Raw genomic sequence first — 23349 nt, 5'->3', positions numbered from 1 at the left:
TAAGGACTTATTTTATTCATGTATCTCCTACATTGTGTTCTAGTAGTTTATACTTGATAGGTATTTTTATATTTGTTTTTGCAACTGAATTTCAAATATTCATTCTAAAGGTATTTTTGCTGTTTATTTATTTATTTTTTTCATTTATTTTATTTTATTTATTTATTTTTTTTTAAATTTTATTTTGTCGATATACATTGTGGCTGATTATTGCTCCCCATCACCAAAACCTCCCTCCCTTCTCCCTCCCCCCCTCCCCCCCAACAATGTCCTTTCTGTTTGCTTGTCGTATCAACTTCAAATAATTGTGGTTGTTATATCTTCTTCCACCCCCCCGGTTTGTGTGTGTGTGTGTGTGTGTGTGTGTGTGAGTGAGTGTGAGTGTGTGAATTTATATATTAATTTTTAGCTCCCACCAATAAGTGAGAACATGTGGTATTTCTCTTTCTGTGCCTGACTTGTTTCACTTAATATAATTCTCTCAAGGTCCATCCATGTTGTTGCAAATGGCAGTATTTCATTCGTTTTTATAGCTGAGTAGTATTCCATTGTGTAGATGTACCACATTTTCCGTATCCACTCATCCGATGATGGGCATTTGGGCTGGTTCCAACTCTTGGCTATTGTAAAGAGTGCTGCGATAAACATTGGGAAACAGGTATACCTTCGACTTGATGATTTCCATTCCTCTGGGTATATACCCAACAGTGGGATAGCTGTTTACATAAAATATTTTCAAGAATTTTATTAGATCACAAATTGTGTTAAATTAATCTAAAAGTAGCTAATGTATTTTACTCTTTAGTATTTGCCTTCTGCAAAAATTGTTTTTAATAAAGATGTCAGCCTTGACATAACTCTTTAGAGGACAGTGACATTTGAGATGGGACATGTTAGTCATTAATCAAATCATAGGAAGCCCCACTGTTTATTCTCCAGAGGTAACGTCTTACTGAATTCTGTTGACTTTCCTCTTAGGATATCTGTGCAGAAACACCTCAGTGTTCATATCCTGTGTTATTTTTAGGTTTTATAAGTATGCACAGTAAGATAAGCTAACACAGTCTATTAGAAATACTTCAAAAAATGTGCTTAGAATGCATCATGCGTACATGCATGTACACATATACAAACAAATGCACACAAACCATTGCCTCCTTTTACAGTCTTTTTTTCCCTTTTTCCATATAGGAAATGTATGAAGTTGCCAAGAAACTTTGTTCTTTTTGTGAAGGTCTTGTCCATGATGAACATCTTCAGCACCAAGGCTGGGCTGCAATCATGGCCAATCTGGAGGACTGTTCAAATTCATACCAAAAGCTACTTTTCAAGTTTGAAAGTATTTATTCAAATTATCTGCAATCCATAGAAGACATCAAGTTAAAACTTACTCAGTATGTTTGCCATTAAAGTGGATAATAAGATGTTTGTTTAACATGGCTTTGAAATTTATCAGTAGTTTGAGTCACTGTAAGTTTGTTTCTCATAGGCCATATGTTTATTATTACTGAGATTTATTTTTGAGCCTTTTATGTTAGTGCTTTATAGATTGTAGTTTTTATAGATTTATAAATTTATAATTTGAAAGTTAAGGTCTATTTTATTTACCATGTATTTTGTCTCCCACAGTTCTTATTATGGAGTTGTTTTATTTATGAGAAAGGCTCAAAATACTTTTGAAATCATTTACAAAATCAAGAATCTTTGCCTGTTTTTTGCCCAATAAGGAAAAGGCAAAATGTAAAAATAACACACTTAATTGAAATGGAAAAGTTACCAAACATTGGACCACAAAGGAAAACTTTTAGTTTCTTTTAAAATATTGCCATCCTGATACAGGTTTGATAAGATGGAAAAAAAGCCATTATGTTCTAGCTCTCATTTAGGTGGCTTTTTAATTCTTTGCATAGAAACACATCTAATTATGCATTGGTTCTGAATATAACTCTTAACCGTGCATGTGTGTGCATGCACACACTTTCGATATTTTGCGTTCAGTTTTTTTGGTTTTGGTTGTGTTTTCTTGTTGTTTTTTATGAACTTGATCTTGAATTAGAGGCAAGTAGCATCTTTCCTTTCCTTCCTGCCTTCCTTTCTTTTGTTTGTTCTTTTGTTCTTTCATTCTTTTTGCCTGCCTCTTCATTCTTTTTTTTTCTTTCTTTAGGTAACCTCTTTAATTCATGTTTCTCTATTTTGTGATATGAATATTTGGATAGATTTTGGCCTCAAGTTGACAATGGGAGAAATCTTGGCAGGAAAGATAATGATTAAGACTAGAAAGATCTTTTTAAGGCTTATATAATAACCTTTTCAAGTAACTATTTTTTGGAAGGTTGTATTAGCTATGTCAGTTTATGGAGGAGCCTGTGTCAAAGCTGCTACATATGGTTTTATAGAAGTCAGGTCATCAAGATTTCATATTTTCCCCATGCCTTTTGACAACACGAATCTGTCTATTTTGAGGATGTGATGAATGGAAGAGTTAACCTAATCTTTATTAGGTGTGTTCATTTTAAACTGTTTCATTATATCTAAGATATTTGATTGACTTAAAAACAAAGGGTTATATAGTCACTTGTTGCTTAACAACAGGGATACATTCTGAGAAATGCATCATCAGGCAATTTTGTCATTCTGTGAACATCATACAGTTTACTTACACAAATCTAGATGGTATAGCTTGCTACACACTTAGGCTATATGGTATAGCCATTATAATGGCTGTTATAATGACCATGATATATACTGTCTGTTGTTGACTAAAACATGGTTATGTAGCACATGACTGTATGCTAAGGGACTACTATGATGAATCTTCTTTGTAGATTCGAATTTGTAATACCTTAAGGTTTGATAGAAGCCAAGTGTTCACTTCTCTAGTATAATATAGTTAGCTTTATTTTTTTTCCTTTTTTTATTTTACTTCCTATTTGAAAATTTTTTTGAAAATTTATTTATTTAGCTTTACTTTAGAGTGATGTTTTAATGTGTTATGATATCTCTCTCCACTAAACTAGACCTTTTTTAGTGTACAGCTAGCTCATAGTTTAGTTTATATATATATAATGTAATAGAGAGGTGGTAAGATTTGTGTGTGTAATAACAAAATGTGATTTAATTCAAACATGCTAATCCCCACAGTCTTACTGTTTTACTGACAGCTCGTTTGTATTTTAAGTTTAGGAACTGCAGTTTCTGTAATGGCCAAGATTCCACTGTTGGAGTGTCTAACCAGACATAGTTACAGGGAATGTTTGGGAAGACTGGATTCTTTACCTGAACATGAAGCAGATAAGGCTGAGACGAAAAGATCCACTGAACTGGTGCTCTCTCCTGATATGCCTACAGCAACTAACAAATCCTTGTTAACCTCATTTCACAAGTCAGTGGAACATGTAGCCCCAGATGCCACAGATGCTGAAAGTAGAAAAGAAGTTAGGGAGTCTTGTCAGAGTACTGTCCAGCACAATGAGACTTCAGCAGACGCTAAGGACAACGATCTGCCCTTTTTCAATGTTTCTTTGTTAGACTGGATAAATGTTCAAGATAGACCTAATGACGTGGAATCTTTGGTTAGAAAGTGCTTTGATTCTATGAGCAGGGTAAGTAATGCTGATTTGATATTTCTTATGACTTTACTTTAAATTGTATTACTTATTTATAGTAAATATTTTATATAATAGGAGAACGAGTATTATGTTATAGTAAAATTAAGAGGCCTTGGAGTGAAGCTTTTTAATGTAGGTTGAATCAAATTATTTAATTTGTAACCTTATTTATTAATTGACTGTAAATTTGTGAAGATTAAAGGTAAATTTTCTAGTGGTATGAAAATGATTTATATGCAATAAGGGAGTAGCCACCACCCAAAAGAAGATATTAAATATTACCATCACCCAGAGAGTCCCCTTGTGCCTCTTTACAATCACCATCTCCCTAGAGAAAACCATTTTCTGACTTTTTTTTTTTTTTTTTTTTTTGGCGGGTGGCCAGTAAGAAGATCTGAACCCTTGATCTTGGGGTTACCAGCACCACACTCTCCCAAGTGGGCTAACCGGTCAGCCCCCTCTTTCTGACTTTTTAAAGAAGAAATTTTAAATACTGTATCTGCTGGAGATCTTTAAAATAGAAAACTTAGATGTGATTTGTATTTTATAATTGTATTTATGTTTTGGATATTATGTTTTAGAGCTTACTTTTTGGATAAACTTGCAAAAACTTTTACCTGAAAATAAATACCTCTTCATATCTGATCCACAAGCTGATACAAAATCTCTGAAGCCAGAAATGAAGTTGATAGGGCACATGTTTCAGTGATACAGAAAAATTAAATAAGTCTTGAAGGTTGCTTTTGTCAAAAGATAATGGTAAGAATAGTTATTAAACTTTTCTCCAGGGGCATTCATTTGGAAAAGAGATTTGATCTTTGATTCACTATTGAGAGAAAGACAGCACATTGTCTGGGATGCCCAGAAAACAGCATACACTTTTCTTGTTTAAGTTATAGGACATAGAAAAATGCAAAAATTTAAGAAACGTAGGTTTCTTAATTCTTTCAGTATCCATTTCCTTGACATCCTATAGGGTAAGCATTTGAATCAATTAAGATATGTTTGCCAGGGAAGCAAAGTGTGTACTATATTATGCAAAGATTACTGACAAAAATGAATGAAAGCTAGTGTTTCTGCTTAAACTCTTGACATTTGGTAGCCTAAAAATTTCTTTTATGATTGTAGATAATCACCCACTTGATTGTGATCAGGATAATTGAGGTGTCACTTTTTATAATTAAAACTGTGCCAGAAGTCAGAGTATGATTGCAGACTCTGAGGAGAACCTGAAATCTAGCAGAGTCATAGGTTTTCTTCACTTTATTTGTAAAGAAGAAAGAAACAATGATCCTCTTCTGGCTTAATAATGAAAATTTGCAAGTATTTATGCCTGTCGAAAATAGAAGTTAGCTATACTGTTTTTTAGTAGGAGATCACAATATTGACTTCTTAGAGGTTAAAGGTTACTTTCATAACACATAGCAACAACATCTGAAGGCCTTGCGTTATTTTATATGGCAATTATATTACAAACGTACAATATAAACTTTCATTTGTTTATACCAGTTTGTTAAAAAATTAGTTAACATGACTTAAAATGTTGCCTGTAATGCTTCACTCAGTTGCACATGCTGATTAGACTAAAAGAACATTTTTTGCTGTAAAGTAGTGAAAACTCATTTTTGGATGAGTTTGTTTTTATATTTTTGCTTATATTTTACACAATATGTGATGTTATGTAAATGAGATGTATCGTGTAAGAAGTGGCACTTTGCCTCTATGTTTTACATTAATATTTTTTTCCTTTCAGTAGTTCCTTATACAAGTATTTATTCTTGATACCAGCAGTGGCATTTTTAAAGATTTATAGAACTGAGTATGGGATTTCTCTCTGATTAGAGATGGTTCCTTTTTATCTCTACAACAACTAACCTGTTTGATACCTGATAGCAGTAGTGCTGTTTGCCAGTGAATTAATAAAATATGTGCCAAGGTTTGACGTTCCATAAAAGCAAATTTTGTTTAAAGCCATCATTTTTACAGACTAATCCCAGTTGTAGAAGTATTTGTCACAAGTATTTCCAATTGCCAAATTCAAATATCTTTCTCAAGAAATTAGTCAAGACAGGTATTTTGGAATTTAGGATTTAGAATCACAGGCCCTCAACTCTTGGCATTGCCATTTATGTATTAACCTCTGTCATACATAATGTCACTTAACAGTTTGAATTCCCAGTTTTATATTAGAAACATCATAATCAAGAGCCTTGGTTTTTGGTTTTTTTCATCTTGTTTAAATCATTCCTCTATTAAGTTTAGATATAGTTGCAATTGTGCTCAGTTTGAAAATTTGAACTAATTTTAGTCATCTTTTCAGCCCTTTATCACTGTGATAATTTATAAGCAGATTCTGTTTTGCATAATACCGTGGAATGGAAATGTGTGCACATCGGGACTCAGTTACCACAAAATTGAGAAAAGTGAGAAAACCTGTACATATGCACAAATTTCAGTAAGACAATACTATGCAAAGCGAGTGCTGCCTATAGATACATAAATAGTAATATGACTGTTAACTTTTTTTGGTGGTGTTAGCAATGCAGCCTCTTATTAACTACTTGAATTCTTGATAATAACAGTGGAATAATAGTTCAGTTTTAACTGCTTTTGTGTGCTCTGTGTACAAGACACCATACATTAAATAAGTCACAGTCCTTTTGACTGTAGAGATCATAGAAGACATCTTGAGGGAGGTGGTATTTGACTAGGACGTTTATACAGGGACAGAGATGGACTTAAGCAGCTAGGCAGTGTATGCAATGTGAACAAAGATCAGAGGTAGAAAAACACAGGGTTTGTCTTGAAGTAACAGCTAATTCAGCTTGAAAATATGGTTGGCCTGGAAAGATTTACTGGTAACGAATTACTGAAGCTTTTATTCAACATTTATTGGATATTATTTGTGGGAAGAAGGAAGCCATTTGGGGCTTTTATCAGGAGACAGCCATAAGAAGTCAGTAGTAAAAAATATCATGGTTGATATCCACATGTAGATATTAATAAACAATCAGAAACACAGTATGAGAATTTATGAGACAGATCAGGGATTGAAATAGGTTTGGGAGTTACCTCCATAGAAGTTATGCTTAATGCTGAAATCATATAGAGGATAGTATAAATGAGCTAAGGACAAAGTCAGAGATAGAGGAAGAAGAGCCAGAGAAGGATGCTGTGGGGGAAACAGCAGAGGCAATGTCCCAAAGTCTGTGGCGTTTGGAAAAGGTTGTCTGCTGTGCTAAATGTATAAGAGCCTCAAGTAGAGTTGAGGTCATTGGTGAACTTTGGCCAAGCAGTTGTTATGGAAAATGAAGAGAAAAAGGCAGCCAGTATAAAATATTCTTTCAAGGGAAAGGAAGCAGTGTTAAAAGATTCTTTAGGATTCATGAAATCCAACAAGTTTATAGAATTAAAATCTGGGAACAGGAGAGATTGAAGAGTAATAAAGAGTAAAAAGTAACAGTTAATTAATCAAATTCCTTGAGGAGATTGAGACTGAGAATAAAGGAGTTTTATCTTCTGTCTTCAGGAGAGAGGTAAGTTTGACTGAAGAAGTTGATATATTTTAGAGAAAAGTTGGATAGGTAAGAGAATTAATGACCAAGGAATGGTAGTCATTAAGTCTGCTGTACTTCATAAGAACTTGCAAATAACACTTTCTGAGGGATATTGAGAGTTGATTAAATTGTGTGACTGAAATGTGTGATTCCTGGAACTATGTTCCCAATTATATATTCTAGAGTATTTGGGATTAATTGTTTAGGGTAGTATTTATCTTGTTCTTGACATTAGATTTCTCATACTTTTGCTTTTCTATATCTTCCTGTATCACTTTTATTTTCTCTGAAGCTGTATACCAAAATAGCGTGAAATATATTTTAAACTATTTGTTGAATATTTTATTCATAAATGTTTCTTTGTCATTTAGCTTGACCCACGGATTATTCGACCATTTATAGCAGAATGCCGTCAAACTATTGCCAAACTTGATAATCAGAATATGAAAGCCATTAAAGGGCTTGAAGATCGCCTGTATGCCCTGGACCAGATGATAGCTAGCTGTGGCCGGCTGGTGAATGAACAGAAAGAGCTCGCTCAGGTACCTATTCCAGACATCTCTCAGGAAGAGGAATTTGTAGTTTGTCTATACAAGTGTTTTATGTGCAATATCAATTTAGTATGCACCATGTTTCACTTCATCCTTGAATATTGTTAATGCAGTATTACAGTTTCCATGTAATAAAGAAGAAAGCTTTTTAACTTACATGTTGTACATACTTGTGGGGTACAGTCTGATGTTTTGATACATAAATATGTTATATAATGAAGGGGTTAAGGTAGTTAATGTATCAGTCACCGCATGCATTTATCATTTCTTTGTGGTGAAAACATTCAAAAGCCTCTCCTCTAGCTATTATGCAATATACAAAACCTAATTGTTAACCAGTTGCCCTACTGTGCAAAAGAACATCAGAAATTATTCCTCCTGTCTAATTATAATTTTGTACCTGTTGGCCAGCCTCTCCCTGTTTTCCCTTCCCCCACCTTTCCCTCTCCAGTCTCTGGTATCCACTCTTTGGTTCTCTGCCTGTCCCTCTATAATATCAACATTTTTTTCTTTTTCTTAGATTCCTCTTATGAGTGAGGTCATGTGGTATTTGTCTTTTTGTGCCTGGCTTACTTCACTTAACATAATGTTAAGTCCTTCCATGTTGCAAAAGGCATGTTTTTAATGGTCAGGTTTGATAAAATAAAATGAGCTCAGGCTATCTTAGGTGAAAACTGAAAGGTAAACCATGAACATGCTACTTGCAGCTAGGGAAAGAAATCAACATTTTTTTAATACGTTAAAAATGTGATAAAAGCAGGCATTGTACTAAACATATGAGCACTTCCTACTCCCCATTCAAAAAGAAAAAAGGAAAAGAAATGAAAATTTTAAAGGATGAAGGAAAATACAAAAAATCTTGGATAATTTACTAATGCTTAAGTAAAAATTCTAATTTAATAATGTTCCAAGAGCTCTGTTGTCAAAGTAGATTTATAACCATCAGAAGGGGATGGAGGGAGTTCCGGTCAAGACGGTGGAATAGATGGTCCCCAGTATCACTCTCTCCCACAAATCAACAATTTACAACTATAAAAATGTAACATCACTCAAGCTGGGGCTGCTGGAGCTCAGGGGACGAGGAGGAGAGACCTACAGAGTTCATGAAGGTGGGAGAAGCCACGATGAGAGAAAGAAAAAACTGCTCTAAGTGTTTTGGGCTGCAGCCGCTTTAAGGCTGGAACTGCTGAGCGCATGGAGCAGTAGCTGGCAGAAGTCACAGCTGTGCCCTTCGGATGAAGTTGCTTGGAGGCGGCAGGGGAGAAGAGGGCCTTGGAGGCCCCTGGAACAGCAAGACCACTACTAGGGTTCCCATGGACCCACGCAGGAGCGAGGAGCCAGAACAGCTGAAAAAGGGGAGCTATTCAGAGGCAGGTGAGTCAACACAAGGGACCGGCGCAGGGCCCATCCCATGGGAAGTGTTTGCAGCACGGGTAGTGGGGGAGACAGGCCCACTGGGGGCTCACTGGCACACAGCAAGGGCAGCTGATCTGCCCCCCGATCAGCACAGGACCACTCAGAGGAGACTGGTTGGGAATGCAGAATTGCATGGGGTGCAGTTTGGTGAAAAAACTCAGGCCCAGATCAAGAGTTTCTACACAACCCAGATCTACCGGGTCTCTGGAGAGCTGGAAGTACCTATAAGGTCACCCTTTAAACCCTGAGCTGCACAAATAGCATTCCCTAGGGAAACAGTAGCAAAGAAGCAATTTAGCTCAACCACACAGCTCAAGTACTGGTTCCCACAGGAAGTTCTCCCATTTTAGAAGTAAGCAAAGGACAACAAATCAGTTCCAGCCCAGGCACACCACCAGCACCTTGGGGCCTGCCTGGGAACCAGAGGTTGGAGCTGGGGCCTGGACCCCACTCCCACATCTAGGCACACTGTGCCAGTGCCTCGGTGCCCACCCGGGGACCTGAGGCATGGAAAAGAGGACCGGACACCTCTCCCACAGCCAGGCACACCGCGCCAGCATGTCAGGGCCTGCCCAGTGACCTGAGGCATGGAGCTGGGGACCAGACCCCCATCCCACAACCAGGCACACCGTGCCAGCGCTTTGGGGCCCATCCGGGGACCCAAGTCATGGAGAAGAGGACCAGACCCCCTCCCACAACCAGGCACACTGCCAGCACCAAGGAGCATGCCAAAAACATCACCTCCATGTGGGTGGGCCCACCACAGCCACCACAATAACCATGGCTGCTGCAAAAAAGGCTAGACACCACAACCACCACACAGTTGGTCCGCTAGCCACTGGAGTGCATTGACGCAAGGAGAGTCACCAGTAGAGATAAAGAAGAGGATGTCTTTCTCCACAAAGCCCATTTCAGAGTGACGGAAGAAGCATCTGCTCTATGATAATATTGGGGGACCTGATCACACTTCTCAGCATTGGACAGATCACCTAGTCAGCAAATCAACAGAGTAACCATTATTCTTTCAGAAGGAGAGAAGAAATCTAGGGTATTAGGTTGGGGGAAGTCGGGGATGGGGAGAGATTGGACAAGGGGCATAAAGAATAATTACAATTTGTAGCAATATGTGTGCTAGTAATATTGATTTGATGAACATATCTCAATGTTGAACCCCCAAAATATGTATAATCAATTCTGATTCAATAAATAAAGTTAAAAAAAAAAAAAGTGATGGAATGGCAGAGAGTGGTAAACCTATACATTTCCCCCTAAACCAGTGCCGTTCTTTATTTCACGACTGCTTGGCCTCCATTGTGACAAGTACACTGGCAAAACAGCCTGTAGCCAAACAGTTAAATTTCATAATTGGATTCTAACACGTGCCCTTCTGTTTTAACTTTGCCAGTATTTCCCCTCTAAATGTGCTCTTTTGTTAGAACATATGAATGATCATATCCCCCAGATTAGTTTTTTCCTTTTATTTAGTGAAACATGCATCTTGATGTAGTCAAGGCTGCTATAAATTAGAATGTCTCTTATTATTTCCTTTTAGTGACAAATTCAGTTTTGTCATTTGAAAATCTTTTTAAGTCATTTTGACTTCTGGAGGATATTTTCACTAGGCATAGAATTCTGGGTTGTTGGCTCTTTATTGTTAGCATTTTTTTGCCTTTTTTTGTTTGTTAGCAGTTTTACTATGATGACAAGGTGTGGCTTTCTTTATATATATCCCGCATTGGGCTTGTAGTGCTTCTTGAATCTGTGGCATAATGACTTGTATCATTTGGGAAAATTGTCAGTTTCTCTTCAAATCTTGGTTTTTGCATCACTTGCTTCCCTTGTCCTTCAGTGATTCCATTCACACGTGTGTTAGTTTTCACCACATCCCTTCCATTTACACTTGCTGTCTGTATTTTTCATCCCCTTTTCTCTCTGTACTGCATTCTAGATATTTACTTTTAACCTATCTAACGTTCTAACTAATTCTCTTTTCAGTGGTAACTGGTTGTAGTTAACCATTTATTGATTTCTTATTTTTGTTGTTTGTTTTTCAGCTCTACAATTTCAGTTTGGTCCTTTTGTTTATATAGTCTCAGATTCTCTACCAAAATATTCACTCTTGTTTATCATCTCTTTGATCACAGTAAGCACGTAGTAGTTTAAAAGTTTATGTCTGTTAATTCCATTATATGTTCCTGTGGGTCTGTTTATGTTTTCTTTTGTTTTTTACAGTTTTTGTTCACGTGGTCTTGCTTTTTCTTGTGCCTGATTACTTTTGATGAGAAAAACCAAAGAAATTATGAGGCCTAGGATAATATTTTCTTCTACAGAGAATTTGTTTGCTTCATGTGTTGGGGGCAATTACAATCTTAAATCACTTTAATCTAGTTTCAGAAATTTAGGTAATCGGCAGTTAGTGTTTCAGTCCTTGTGATGGCCAGCCTAATTTTGGTTTACTCTTATTCTTTCATGGGGTATAACTTTTAGGGATCAGAATGCAAAGGGTGTTCTAGTGTCCTTTCCCTTGGCTGGCTCTGATCTCCAATTTTTTATTTCCTAGCTCCATAGCAAAATCACAACTGCTGGCTACTTATTCTTAGCTTTGGTCTCTTCTTCAGGAATCAGAGGAAGTCCCGCATTCCTAGTCACCTAACTTACATGCCAGGCTCAGTTTGCACTGCAGCTGGAGCAGATATAGCAGCTGCAGCAGCAGCTAGAAGAGCAGAAGCAGCGGCAGAAGACTCCTTTCCCTGCAGTCTGTGAGGCACCTGGCTGAGGGCCTGCCCTAGCTGCCACCGAACTGGCCCAGAACGGCCAGTATTGGCCACCCCTGACCCACACAGCCTTCATTGCTGTGGCAGGGAATGAGGGGCCTGGGCAGCCTCGTGAGCCCATGCTGCACCAGGGTCTCCCCAGCTCAGCCTCAGACATGTCATTGCAGACTGAGGAGCAGTGGGAGGCAGGCCGCAGTGGCATCAAGAAGCGGCACTCCATGCCACGCCTGTGGGACGTCTGTGAGCCAGAGTCGGGTCCTGAGCCCTACATTACCTCTTTGGGTTACCTTCTCCTGGATCCCAGCCTCTTAACTATGCCTGGTTCCTTCACTGCTTTCATAGATCTCCCATACCTAAGGTCACAAAGAGCTTGGTCAATATTACCATTATATTCATAGACTACCAGTACTAGAGACAGAACTCTGCATTCCTGATCTTTTGCTGCTTCTTCAGTGTCATTCTTTTTTAACCTTCCGTAGAATGAATCAAAAAATTTATTTAACCATGCTTCTTTTGATGGTCATTTAGGGTGTTTCAGTTTTTCCTTATTACAAGTATTATATGAATATCCCAGTACATCTATCTTTACATGCCTGTTCTAATATTTCTTTAGGTAAGAACTTCTATAATGGAATTGCTGGGCTGAGGTGTTTAATGTATTTTATATGTTAATTAAAAACATTATAATGCCTTCCATAAAGGCAAAATGAGTCAACTTTTCCAATAAATAATGAGCAGAGTAATTTCCTTTTTATCAATGTTTGTCATGTATTTTCTCTAAATTGTCATTTGCTAAATTTTCTTTATCTCAGTATTTTTGTAAGAATGTATCAAACATAGTCTGAATAATCTTTTGTCTATTGTAAATAATACAAATATTGTTTGTTATGATTTAAACAGATTTTAATACAGAAATTTAAATTTTTGATTTTATTAAATTTATTCCTATCTTTATTGTTTTTAAAAAAAACATTGCTCATATTTCTTCTACTTTATATCACTTGAAATCTTCTATGGTTAATTAGGCAAATACATTGAATGGTTTTATATTTGAGGGTAATATAAATCTATTGCTGATGTTATTTTCAAAGCCACATTGGTTTTAGCAAATGGAGTTTTGTCATAGAAGAATAAGTCATACTTTTCTGGGAATATGGTTGCTATGATGAGTAGGGCGATAGTATTTTCTTTCTCAAAATAATGGAAGAATCCATTTTTTTAATATTTAAGTGTTTGGGGTTTTTTTTTTTTTTGCTTTCTAAGTCTGACCAATTGACCTTCCTGAACTCAAACTGAAATAAAATTCAGTGAGCATTCCTTATATTCCCATGAAAAATACAAAGTTAATTTTATTGTCTTGTGACCATAGACCATCTTTCCCCTGATGTTTGCAGTGTTTTGGTAATGTTTTAAACTATGGTAGTTCATGGAATTTAACTTTTGGGACACCTGATCACAACAGGAGGCAGCATTCTCTTACTTTTTAAAAATATCTTTTCTCTGATTTTTTGAGGGGTGGTGGGGAGGAGCTGGCTGACTGATATAGGGCTTTCTTGATTTTGATACTTGAGTAGTATAGTTCTTTTAGACATTCAAAGACAATTAAATATTTATTTAATTATTTAAGTTCTTCAGTGAATATTTTTTGCTATTCTCCAGTACTCGTGTTGAGTCTGTTTAGAAGTCTAAAATCCTAGTTACATATTGGGAGCTGAATTGTAAGATAGATAGAAACCCAGGCCCTCCGGTAGACAGGTTTCAACTGGGCATGTCTGAGTGAATTTTAATGTGGGAGGAATTAGATTTAATAAGGTTATTTTCAATGAGGTCCTGAGAGAAAAGGGAGCCTGTTGAGTTTAGGTGGTATAATGGTCAGTGAAACAGCTTTTTAGTCCAGCATCATCATGTGTTTGGCTGCCAAAGGATGTACAGAGTGGAGGTTTTAACTGAAACATGAACTTCCTCAATGAAGCTTTTCTGATCTTGAGGTCTTGATTAGATCAGGCTTATTTTCTCTTAGCATGCTGTACTTATCTTGTATCACTATTGTAATTAAACTATTTCATGCTTTTAATACAATCTCTTCTCTTTGAGTGTAAACCCCAAGAAGGCTGGTTGGTCCCTGGTATATCTTCTGTTACTAGGTACACAAATGCCTGACACATGGTAGGTGCACATCAATACTTATAGAATGACAATTTGGGTTCATGTTTCTTTGAATTTGAGAAATGTTAAAATTCTCTTCAGTCTGCTAGTGTAGAATTTTTCACATCTTATTCACAGATGTCTCATCTGTTACTTTTATTGTTGCTAATAGTATTTTTCCATTGCAGATGTTATCTTTGCTTATCAGCACTTTTTTTCTGAATGTGGTTGGTGTAAATAGACCAGCCAGCCCCATAATTTTGTTTTGTGTTTTGGTGGTTGGCTGGTAAAGGGAACTGAACCCTTAACCTTGGTGTTACAAGGCTGTGTTGTGACTGTGCGACTGAGCTAACTGGCCAGCCCACCACTCCCAATTAAAGAGAAAGGAAATAGAAGTCATGGAAATGAATTTATTGCCTGAGTATCTCATAAGATAAAAAAATCCTAAATTTCTTTAAAGGATTAATTTTTTTAAACCGCAACATTTATGAGAACTTTTGTAGACCCTTCTACCTGGTCTTGGCAGATAATGGTCCCTCACCAATCCTGTGAAGCTGTGTAATACTATAGCCCTGAATATTCATTTTCTAGCCATCCTTATCCTTGAGGATTATCAGCAAAATAAATCATAGGGAATCTTTTTCCTAAACCAAAGTTGGCAGAATGCATCTGGAGGGGTGTTGTGAGTACTGTAGTACTATCATGTAGCTATCAAACGTTATTTACATATAGAAATGTTAATGCTAAAGTAGTGCGAGATGATTTACCAGGGTTTTAGCTATTAATTAATTAATTAATTAATTTAAATTATGCTAAGGGTGGTTTAACAAATATGGAATTTAATTTTGAAAAATAGATGTGTGTTTTTTTCTTTGGTAGTACTTACAAGTTTGTGCTTTTGCTGTCAAGAAATCCTTTAACTAATGGTCTACAATCTAGATTTGGGACTGATTGTATAATTTTCTTGGATGCATTAAAAAGTAATTAAAAACCTATTAACACTTTACCAATTACCAAATTACAGAAAAATATAGCTCAGTTGACCAACAGAATACATTGAAAGGAAAAAGCAGCCAAAATTTCTGTTGAAATTGTCTTGCTTTCAGATTTTAAACCATTTTGATTTTAATACACATCATTTAAATTTAAATAGCATCATACGTATTAGGAAAACATGAACAGGAAGGAAAGAGAACTACCATAAAGTAGGAGGACACACTTGTTCTTTGTGGGTCACATGGTTGAGTTCCTAGAAGGATAATTATTTATTTACAGTAGCAGTAGAGGAGCAGTCAGGAGGATGTGCAAAATCTAACTTGTATAGCATATTAAGTATTTAGTGTATAGAGTAGGAATAGAACCTCATATTAGCAATAAAATACATAGTAATAACCTAATTAGGTTGTCTTTGGACTTTATTTAAGAAGAACTAAAAGTACTTGAGAGATGTGAAAGAAGACTACATTTTAAATATGGCAGATCTGTCCAAATAAATGTGTACGATCCCTACCTGACAAAATGAAAGAAAATTAGAAAAAATTTTCCCTACCAAATAATAAAGCACACTGTAAAATTATAGAATTCAGTCATTGTGTTGAGCACAGATCAATGGAACTAAGTATAGTACAGAAATAACTGGAGATGGCAGTGACTTTTCAATATATATTTCAAGGGCAATTGATTATTTTTTATTTGAAGAAATGTATAATATACTATTCCATAATGTTGGCTAGGTTAAGTCAGTCATTGTTTTTCAGTGACCATGTTTTATTTATTCTCTGACTGACGTGTATTGTAGTAGGAGACTAGAAGCATCGGTTCTACTTCTAATTCAGCTATTAAGTGTGTCTTTGGATAAGTCACTTTATCTTCTCAGCCATTGTTTTTTCCTACTTGAAAACTGAAAGAGTTAGATGAACATAGGTTTCTTAAAAATTCTGTCTTGTGTCATGAATGCATCTATTACATTTAGAAAAATAGGGGATTTTAAAATCTTGTTTGAAAGTAGAACAATTTGTACTTAACATAAAGATTTTTCCTCTTAACTGACTTTTCATGCCTTTCATGAAACAATTAATGTCCTTTAAAATATTTTTTCTCAAAGGGATTTTTAGCTAATCAGATGAGAGCTGAAAACTTGAAGGATGCGTCTGTATTACCCGATTTGTGCCTGAGTCATGCAAATCAGTTGATGATTATGTTGCAAAATCATAGAAAATTGTTGGATATTAAACAGAAGTGTACCACTGCCAAACAAGAGCTAGCTAATAATCTACATGTCAGACTGAAGTAAGTGATTCTATTATATCTAATTTAGGATGTTTAGAGTTGGTGTTTATGTTTATTTCTCCCAAGTGATGGGATAATTTTTTCTTACTGCTATATTGAAATACTTGATTAACTTTGGGCTTAGACTGTTTTAATGTTTGTATGTCTTGATTTCCTTAGCTTAATTAATAAGGAATTACTTTCAATAAACTTTTGTGAATGTTGAAAATAATGGATTTCATTCTATAGGTGGTGTTGCTTTGTAATGCTTCATGCTGATCAAGATGGAGAGAAATTGCAAGCTTTGCTCCGCCTCGTTATAGAGCTGTTAGAAAGAGTCAAAATTGTTGAAGCTCTTAGTACAGTTCCTCAGATGTACTGCTTAGCTGTTGTTGAGGTTGTAAGGAGAAAAATGTTCATAAAACACTACAGGGAGGTATGCAAGTTGAAATCTATTTTAATTGTACACAAACATCAATGAATTGGTGTATATTACTAACATAAGTTTTCCTCTTCTAGTGGGCTGGTGCTTTAGTCAAAGATGGAAAACAATTATATGAAGCAGAAAAGTCAAAAAGGGAATCCTTTGGGAAATTATTTAGTAAGTATTCTTCATTAATAACTTTATTTACTTTTTAAAAGAAAAATACTTTTAAAAATTTTATAGACATGAGTTATCTACAGCATTATACTGCATGTATTTGTGCTATTAATTACCAGTGAAATCTAGAGAAACGTTCCTTTTAAAGTTTGTGGCGTCTAATCCTTTGTTTAATTTTAAATGTGAAGCATTGTCAAATTTTAATTAACTTTTTCATAAACCACAGATAATTTTTTTGCCTTAAATAAAGTTCTAAAATAACCATTTTGTTAATTTCTTTATACAGGGAAATCTTTTTTAAGAAATCGTCTGTTTAGGGGACTGGACTCCTGGCCCCCTTCCTTTTGTGTATGTATTTATTTTCTAACCATGACTGAATTCAGTATGTTTTAAAACCTTTTTTCCCCCCAAGTGTAGAGACATTTATCAGAAACTTACAGAAATTGGTTTTTTTGTTTGTTTGTTTTAATCAACATAAAAATATTTTTGGCCTTAAAAGCCAGGTGGCATGAAGCTTTAAGATAGATATATTCATAATTTTTGATCCAGAGTCTTCATAACATGGGAGAATACCTCTCATACTACAATGTTAGGATTGGTAGGAATAGATTTTCTGGTTCTTTTTTTTTTGTCTTTGTTCCTCCCCTCTTTCTATCCCCTCTTCTTTTCTTTCTCCACTCTTTCTTCTCCTCCCCTCCTCTGCTTTCCCACCTTCTTTCCTCCCTTCTTTATCCCCTCCCAACCCTTTATGTTTTGACAGATCAGAAAAGGGTGATTCTTCAGTAAGTCTTCTCTGGAATTAAACTGAAAAATTAGTTTGGCTATTAATTTTATTATATAAAAACAAACATTTCTGTAGTCAGAGAAGTTTGGGAAATGTTGGGTTTTTTTTCCCTGTCAGCGGTAGTGCTTAGCTGTTAGGCATGTTTCTGTACTGCAGGATTTCTTAGGGTTTTAAATGTATATATTATTTTAATATCTAAGAATGGATGATGTGATAGGAAGGGATTCCCACATGTATTTATCCCAAAACCCTTTTTTATGAAGAGCATCTTGACATCTTTATATCTGCTTGAAGTAATGATTCAGACCATTGAAGTTATTTTAAAAGGTGCAGTTCTTGGCAGTGTTATCAGGGAAAGAAATGGTAGGGCTTACCAGGTATATTTTTTAAAAGAAGCTGAAATTGCCCAAGAGTTTGTATTTTGAAAAACGTAATGGAAAGGTCAAGGGGAGGGTAAGGAAGGAAGGATTACATACCAAAAAAAATTTTTATACAGCGTTAGAGTAAGGTATGAAGATAGTTTTAGAGGTCTTCATGACCATGCTATAGGTCAAGGAAAAATTTTGGAACAGCATATTTACTAGGTAAACAAATGCTTTCATTTAATGTTGATGAGAATACTAGAATTTTCATTATGTGATGCTAAAAACTGAGAAAGAGAGGGACATCATCAGTTGATCACCAATACTTTCTGTCCCAGTCTACTAAAGGGTCAGAAAAACAGACCACCATGTCTTCATTGAATAGTGTTGCATTTTTATTTTATTATTTTCTTTCTTAAGGGTGATTAGATCATTTGAAGTACTTTTGTTTGTTGTATTGAATTTGAGTGTAGTAAGAAACCATATGTAAATTTGTCCTTTATATATATATATATATATATATATATATATATATATATATATATATATATACTTTTTGTACAGACTCAGAAGCCTCGAAAGTTTGACTGTGAGCTTCCAGATATTTCATTAAAAGATTTACAGTTTCTGCAATCATTTTGTCCTTCAGAAGTTCAGCCATACCTCAGGTAAGGAATGCCAGGATAGAGTAATGTTTTATGATGGATTCGCTCCTATGACTGTGTTAAGAAATTTCTGGGGAATATTAAAATGATCAGAAAACAAAAATATATTAGAAGGAAGTTTATGCCTTACTTGCAATTTTTTTTTTTCCTAGTAGGTACTCTGACTTTACATACTGCTGGGGAGATCTTTAACATCACTTTGCTGATTACAATTCAGGCTACATAATATATTCCTGGTATTAATTAAAAAGGGATGATAATAAAAAAAAAAAAGGGATGATAATGCTCTAGTTACTTTTACATATTGGACTATTTGGTTGCAGTTATTCATCTTTTCATTAAGAAATGAGAAATCTAATTTGATTGCATTCTGTTTCAGGGTTCCTTTACTTTGTGACTTCGAACCTCTACACCAGCATGTACTCGCTTTACATAATTTGGTAAAAGCAGCACAAAGTTTGGATGAAATGTCACAGACCATTACAGATCTACTGAGTGAACAAAAGGCAAATTAAGTTCTTTCAAATAGTTTTCTTCATTAGTGTAAAATGTTTGTGTTGGCTGCAGCTCTTTAAGCCTATCTCTCTGTTTTCCAGGCATCCCCACAGTCTGCTTCTTCACCAAGGGCAGAAAGTGCAACAGGAATTACAACTACTACCTCACCAAGAATTCCTCCTCCACTCACCATTCAGGATCCCTTATGTCCTGCAGTATGTCCCTTAGAAGAATTATCTCCAGATAGCATTGATGCACATACATTTGATTTTGAAACTATCCCCCATCCAAACATAGAACAAACTATTCACCAAGTTTCTTTAGACTTGGATTCATTAGCAGAAAGTCCTGAATCAGATTTTATGTCTGCTGTGAATGAGTTTGTTATAGAAGAAAATTTATCATCTCCTAATCCTATAAGTGATCCACAAAGTCCAGAAATGATGGTGGAATCACTTTACTCATCAGTTATCAATGCAATAGACAGTAGACGCATGCAGGATACAAATATATGTGGTAAAGAGGATTTTGGAGATCATGCTTCTTTGAATGTCCAGTTGGAAAAATGTAGAGTTGTTGCCCAAGACTCTCACTTCAGCATACAAACCATCAAGGAAGACCTTTGCCACTTCAGGACATTTGTACAAAAAGAAAAGTGTGACTTCTCAAATTCTTTAAAATGTACAGCAGTAGAAATAAGAAACATTATTGAAAAAGTAAAATGTTCTCTGGAAATAACACTAAAAGAAAAACATCAAAAAGAACTACAGTGTCTAAGAAATGAATATGAAAGTAAACTTGGTGCACTGATAAAGGAGAGTGAAGAAAATGAAAACAAAATTAAAAAATTGAAAGGGGACTTAGTATGCCTGGAGGAGGTTTTACAAAATAAAGATAATGAATTTGCTTTGGTTAAACATGAGAAAGAAGCTGTCATCTGTCTGCAGAATGAAAAGGATCAGAAGTTGTTAGAGATGGAAAATATAATGCACACTCAAAATTGTGAAATTAAAGAATTGAAGCAGTCACGAGAGTTGGTGTTAGAAGACTTAAAAAAGCTCCATGTTGAAAATGATGAGAAGATGGAGTTATTGAGGGCAGAACTTCAGTGCTTAGAGCAAAGTCATCTAAAGGAATTAGAGGACATGCTGCACGTCAGGCATAACCAGGAGTTTGAGAAAGTTATGACAGACCACAAAGTTTCTTTGGAGAAATTAAAAAAGGAAAATCAACAAAGAATTGATCAAATACAGGAATCTCATGCCACAATTATCAATGAAAAAGAACAACAGCTACAGGAATTAAAACTCAAGTTTTCTGATTTGTCAGACATGAGATGCAAGTTAGAGGTTGAACTTGCATTGAAGGAAGCAGAAACTGATGAAATAAAAATTTTGCTAGAAGAAAGCAGAGCCCAGCATAAGGAGACCATGACATCTCTCATTGAACAGGAGACAGAAAATTTGAGAATAGAAATAAGTAAACTAAACCAAAAGATTCAGGATAACAATGAAAACTATCAAGTGGGTTTGACAGAGCTAAGAATTTTAATGACAATTGAAAAGGATCAGTGCATTTCAGAGTTAATTAGTAGGCATGAAGAAGAATCTAACATGCTTAAAGCTGAGTTAAACAAAGTGACATCTTTACATTACCAAGCATTTGAAATAGAAAAAAACCTAAAAGAGCAAGTAGTTGAACTGCAGAGTAAATTGGAATCAGAATTAAGTGCTCTTGAGAAACAAAATGATGAAAAAATCACTCAGCAAGAAGAGAAATATGAAGCCATTATCCAGAACCTTGAGAAAGACAAAGATAAATTGGTCATGAGCCTGGAACAAGACAGAAAACAGTTAATTCAGAAGCTTAATTGTGAAAAGGGTGAAGCTATTCAGACTGCCCTGAAAGAATTTAAACTGGAGAGAGAAGTTGTTGAGAAAGAATTATTAGAAAAAGTTAAACATCTTGAGAATCAAATAGCAAAAAGGTAAGAATTAAGTCTGTTGTTATAAAATTAAAACATTCAAATGTTCTGTGTGTAAACATAGTACATTGATTTACTCATTTACCTTAGGTAAATGTAGCAATTGGGATATTTTCATGAAACAAAAACTTTTAATTTCTAAGTAGTGTATATTGCAAACATTATAAAAATAACATACTATAAACCCATTAATGCCTTTCAAAAATGATTCAGTATTCTGGATTTTCAGAGAAATGCTTTTTTGAAAATTTGAAATATTTTGAGGAACTTTTATCTAACTGATAAATTTATTATATGTGGTTTTTTCTAAATTCTTCAGTTGAAAATTGCTTATTTTCGTTCTCTTTAAATTTAGTATGTATGTATTAACGACTTTAAAAGTTTCCTCTGAGCAAAGTTTCCTCTTTGGTATGTTAAGCAAAGGCTGTGTCATAGATTGCGAATATGTAGAGTGTTCATCATTGTTATTTTCTTAATATTACAATTTCAGTTATTTCCTCTGTAGTTTGAAAGATAATGTTTTTAAATTCCAGGTTTGATACTGTGGTCGTGGGTTGATTTTTGTTGTTGTTGTTTTTGCATTTTTGTTATTGTTACTGTCGATGTTACTGCCTTTTGGAAGAACCACAGAAGATGGTTTTTAGTATTTCTACTTTGTAAAAATTTATGCAGGAGTTTTATGGCCCGGTAAACAGTTTCTAGATCACAATCAATATATCCATTAGTTCTATTATTAATTCTCCAAGTGGATATATTTATAGGTACATATAGTATTATATAAATAAACTATATATACCTATCATATATATATATATTTTTTTTTTAAACCTCTCTTTCTTGCCTTATCACTTTTGTGCAGTCAGTTGTGATTGACTGACTGTTATGTTATACTCATATATTGGTGTACAGTTAAACCTCCCGTTCTGGTTTGAAAATAGAAGCTCTTTATGTATTCTGGGGGGATTAGAGGGTTTAACGGAGGAATTAGGGCTTGCATGAATGTTTACAGAGCTGGGGGACTGAAGGTCAACGTGGTCACTGCTAAAGGCTGGACAGTAAGGTGGTAAAAACATTATATTCAGGAACTATTGCAGTAGGGAAAAGGGACCTCTGTGTAGAACTGGGCTCAGGTCCAAATACAGCATGGACAAGTTGGGATTTATAGCCAAGAAGTGAGGGGGTGGGTCAGTGGGTGGAAAATTGCTAAGAGGAAGCATCAGAGAGAAGGGGTATGCTGGCTAAACTGACCTTACTGGATTCTTGCTGAAGGCAGGCCAGGGTGATAAAATACCAAGGATGGAGGATGAGGGATTTGATCAGATACCAAGGGTTCTCGGATATTGAGAGTGGCAGGTTCTCTCTAAACTGACTGAGCAAGATTCTTGCTTGCAAGTGGGTAATGCAGGCCTGACAAGAACAACCAGGGTCGAAGCCTAGAGGGCCTAGAGGAGCCTGACTAAAGTTTAGTCAGAGGGAGGCTTTGTGTCAAGTTGTAAGTGAAATATCAGGAAAACAGATGCTGAAGCACCCACCAAAGGTGATGGCTTTCCATGGTTCCCTGGGAAGCTGCTGCAACATTCAAGAATCTCTTCAAAAAACCAATGGTCTGGCTCAATATGCAGCACAAAATGGGTAGTTGTCAGTTACTTGCCAGGAAGCTACCATGAAACTGCATCTGGCTACAACCGCCTCCAGAGAATAAGCCTGAGCTGCTTCTCTTGGCAGTGTTCTTTTATTGGCAGACTTGAAGCTGCGTGGGGGATTCTGGGAAATGCAGAATCTCTACACTGCGGTGTGTATGAAACCATACAGAGGGGCTAGGGCAGTGCCAGCGGCACACCAGACAGTCCAGCACTGTATACCCCCTTTACACTCAATACTCAGACATCTTCTCCTTCCCGTAATGAACTTTCAAATAAAGACACTTAACAATGTCAAGTTTCTGTCTGACGTGGTGTGCCTTATTTCCCTCATACCAGCTCACAGATTCTTACCTGCTCTTTAGTAGGTAATACTCAAAATCATGTCACTCTAGCCCTGCTTTCTGCTGTGTCATAATTTCTCCTTGATGTTCTATAGTTTAAATAGTGAAATACAGGGTTAGCTACCATTATCACACCTTATTTTCCATATTAGAGT

General features: G+C 35.7%; 1 protein-coding gene across 3 annotated transcripts in view; it reads left to right on the top strand.

Moving 5' to 3' along the window:
* RB1CC1 (RB1 inducible coiled-coil 1) overlaps positions 1–23349 on the top strand; it is an 87093-nt gene that overhangs the window by 32916 nt on the left and 30828 nt on the right. For all 3 annotated transcript variants that reach the window (XM_063079476.1, XM_063079475.1, XM_063079474.1), the window contains exons 6-15: positions 1192–1394; positions 3179–3602; positions 7537–7707; positions 16156–16340; positions 16569–16755; positions 16839–16920; positions 17207–17268; positions 18631–18734; positions 19111–19237; positions 19328–21213. In XM_063079476.1, coding sequence (XP_062935546.1) covers positions 1192–1394; positions 3179–3602; positions 7537–7707; positions 16156–16340; positions 16569–16755; positions 16839–16920; positions 17207–17268; positions 18631–18734; positions 19111–19237; positions 19328–21213 — 3431 coding nt within the window. The remainder of the gene's footprint in view (positions 1–1191; positions 1395–3178; positions 3603–7536; positions 7708–16155; positions 16341–16568; positions 16756–16838; positions 16921–17206; positions 17269–18630; positions 18735–19110; positions 19238–19327; positions 21214–23349) is intronic.

This window comes from Cynocephalus volans, chromosome 15 (assembly GCF_027409185.1).
Source record: "Cynocephalus volans isolate mCynVol1 chromosome 15, mCynVol1.pri, whole genome shotgun sequence".
In the NCBI taxonomy this organism is placed as follows: Eukaryota; Metazoa; Chordata; class Mammalia; order Dermoptera; family Cynocephalidae; genus Cynocephalus; species Cynocephalus volans.
This window is presented reverse-complemented; position numbering and strand designations above follow the sequence as displayed.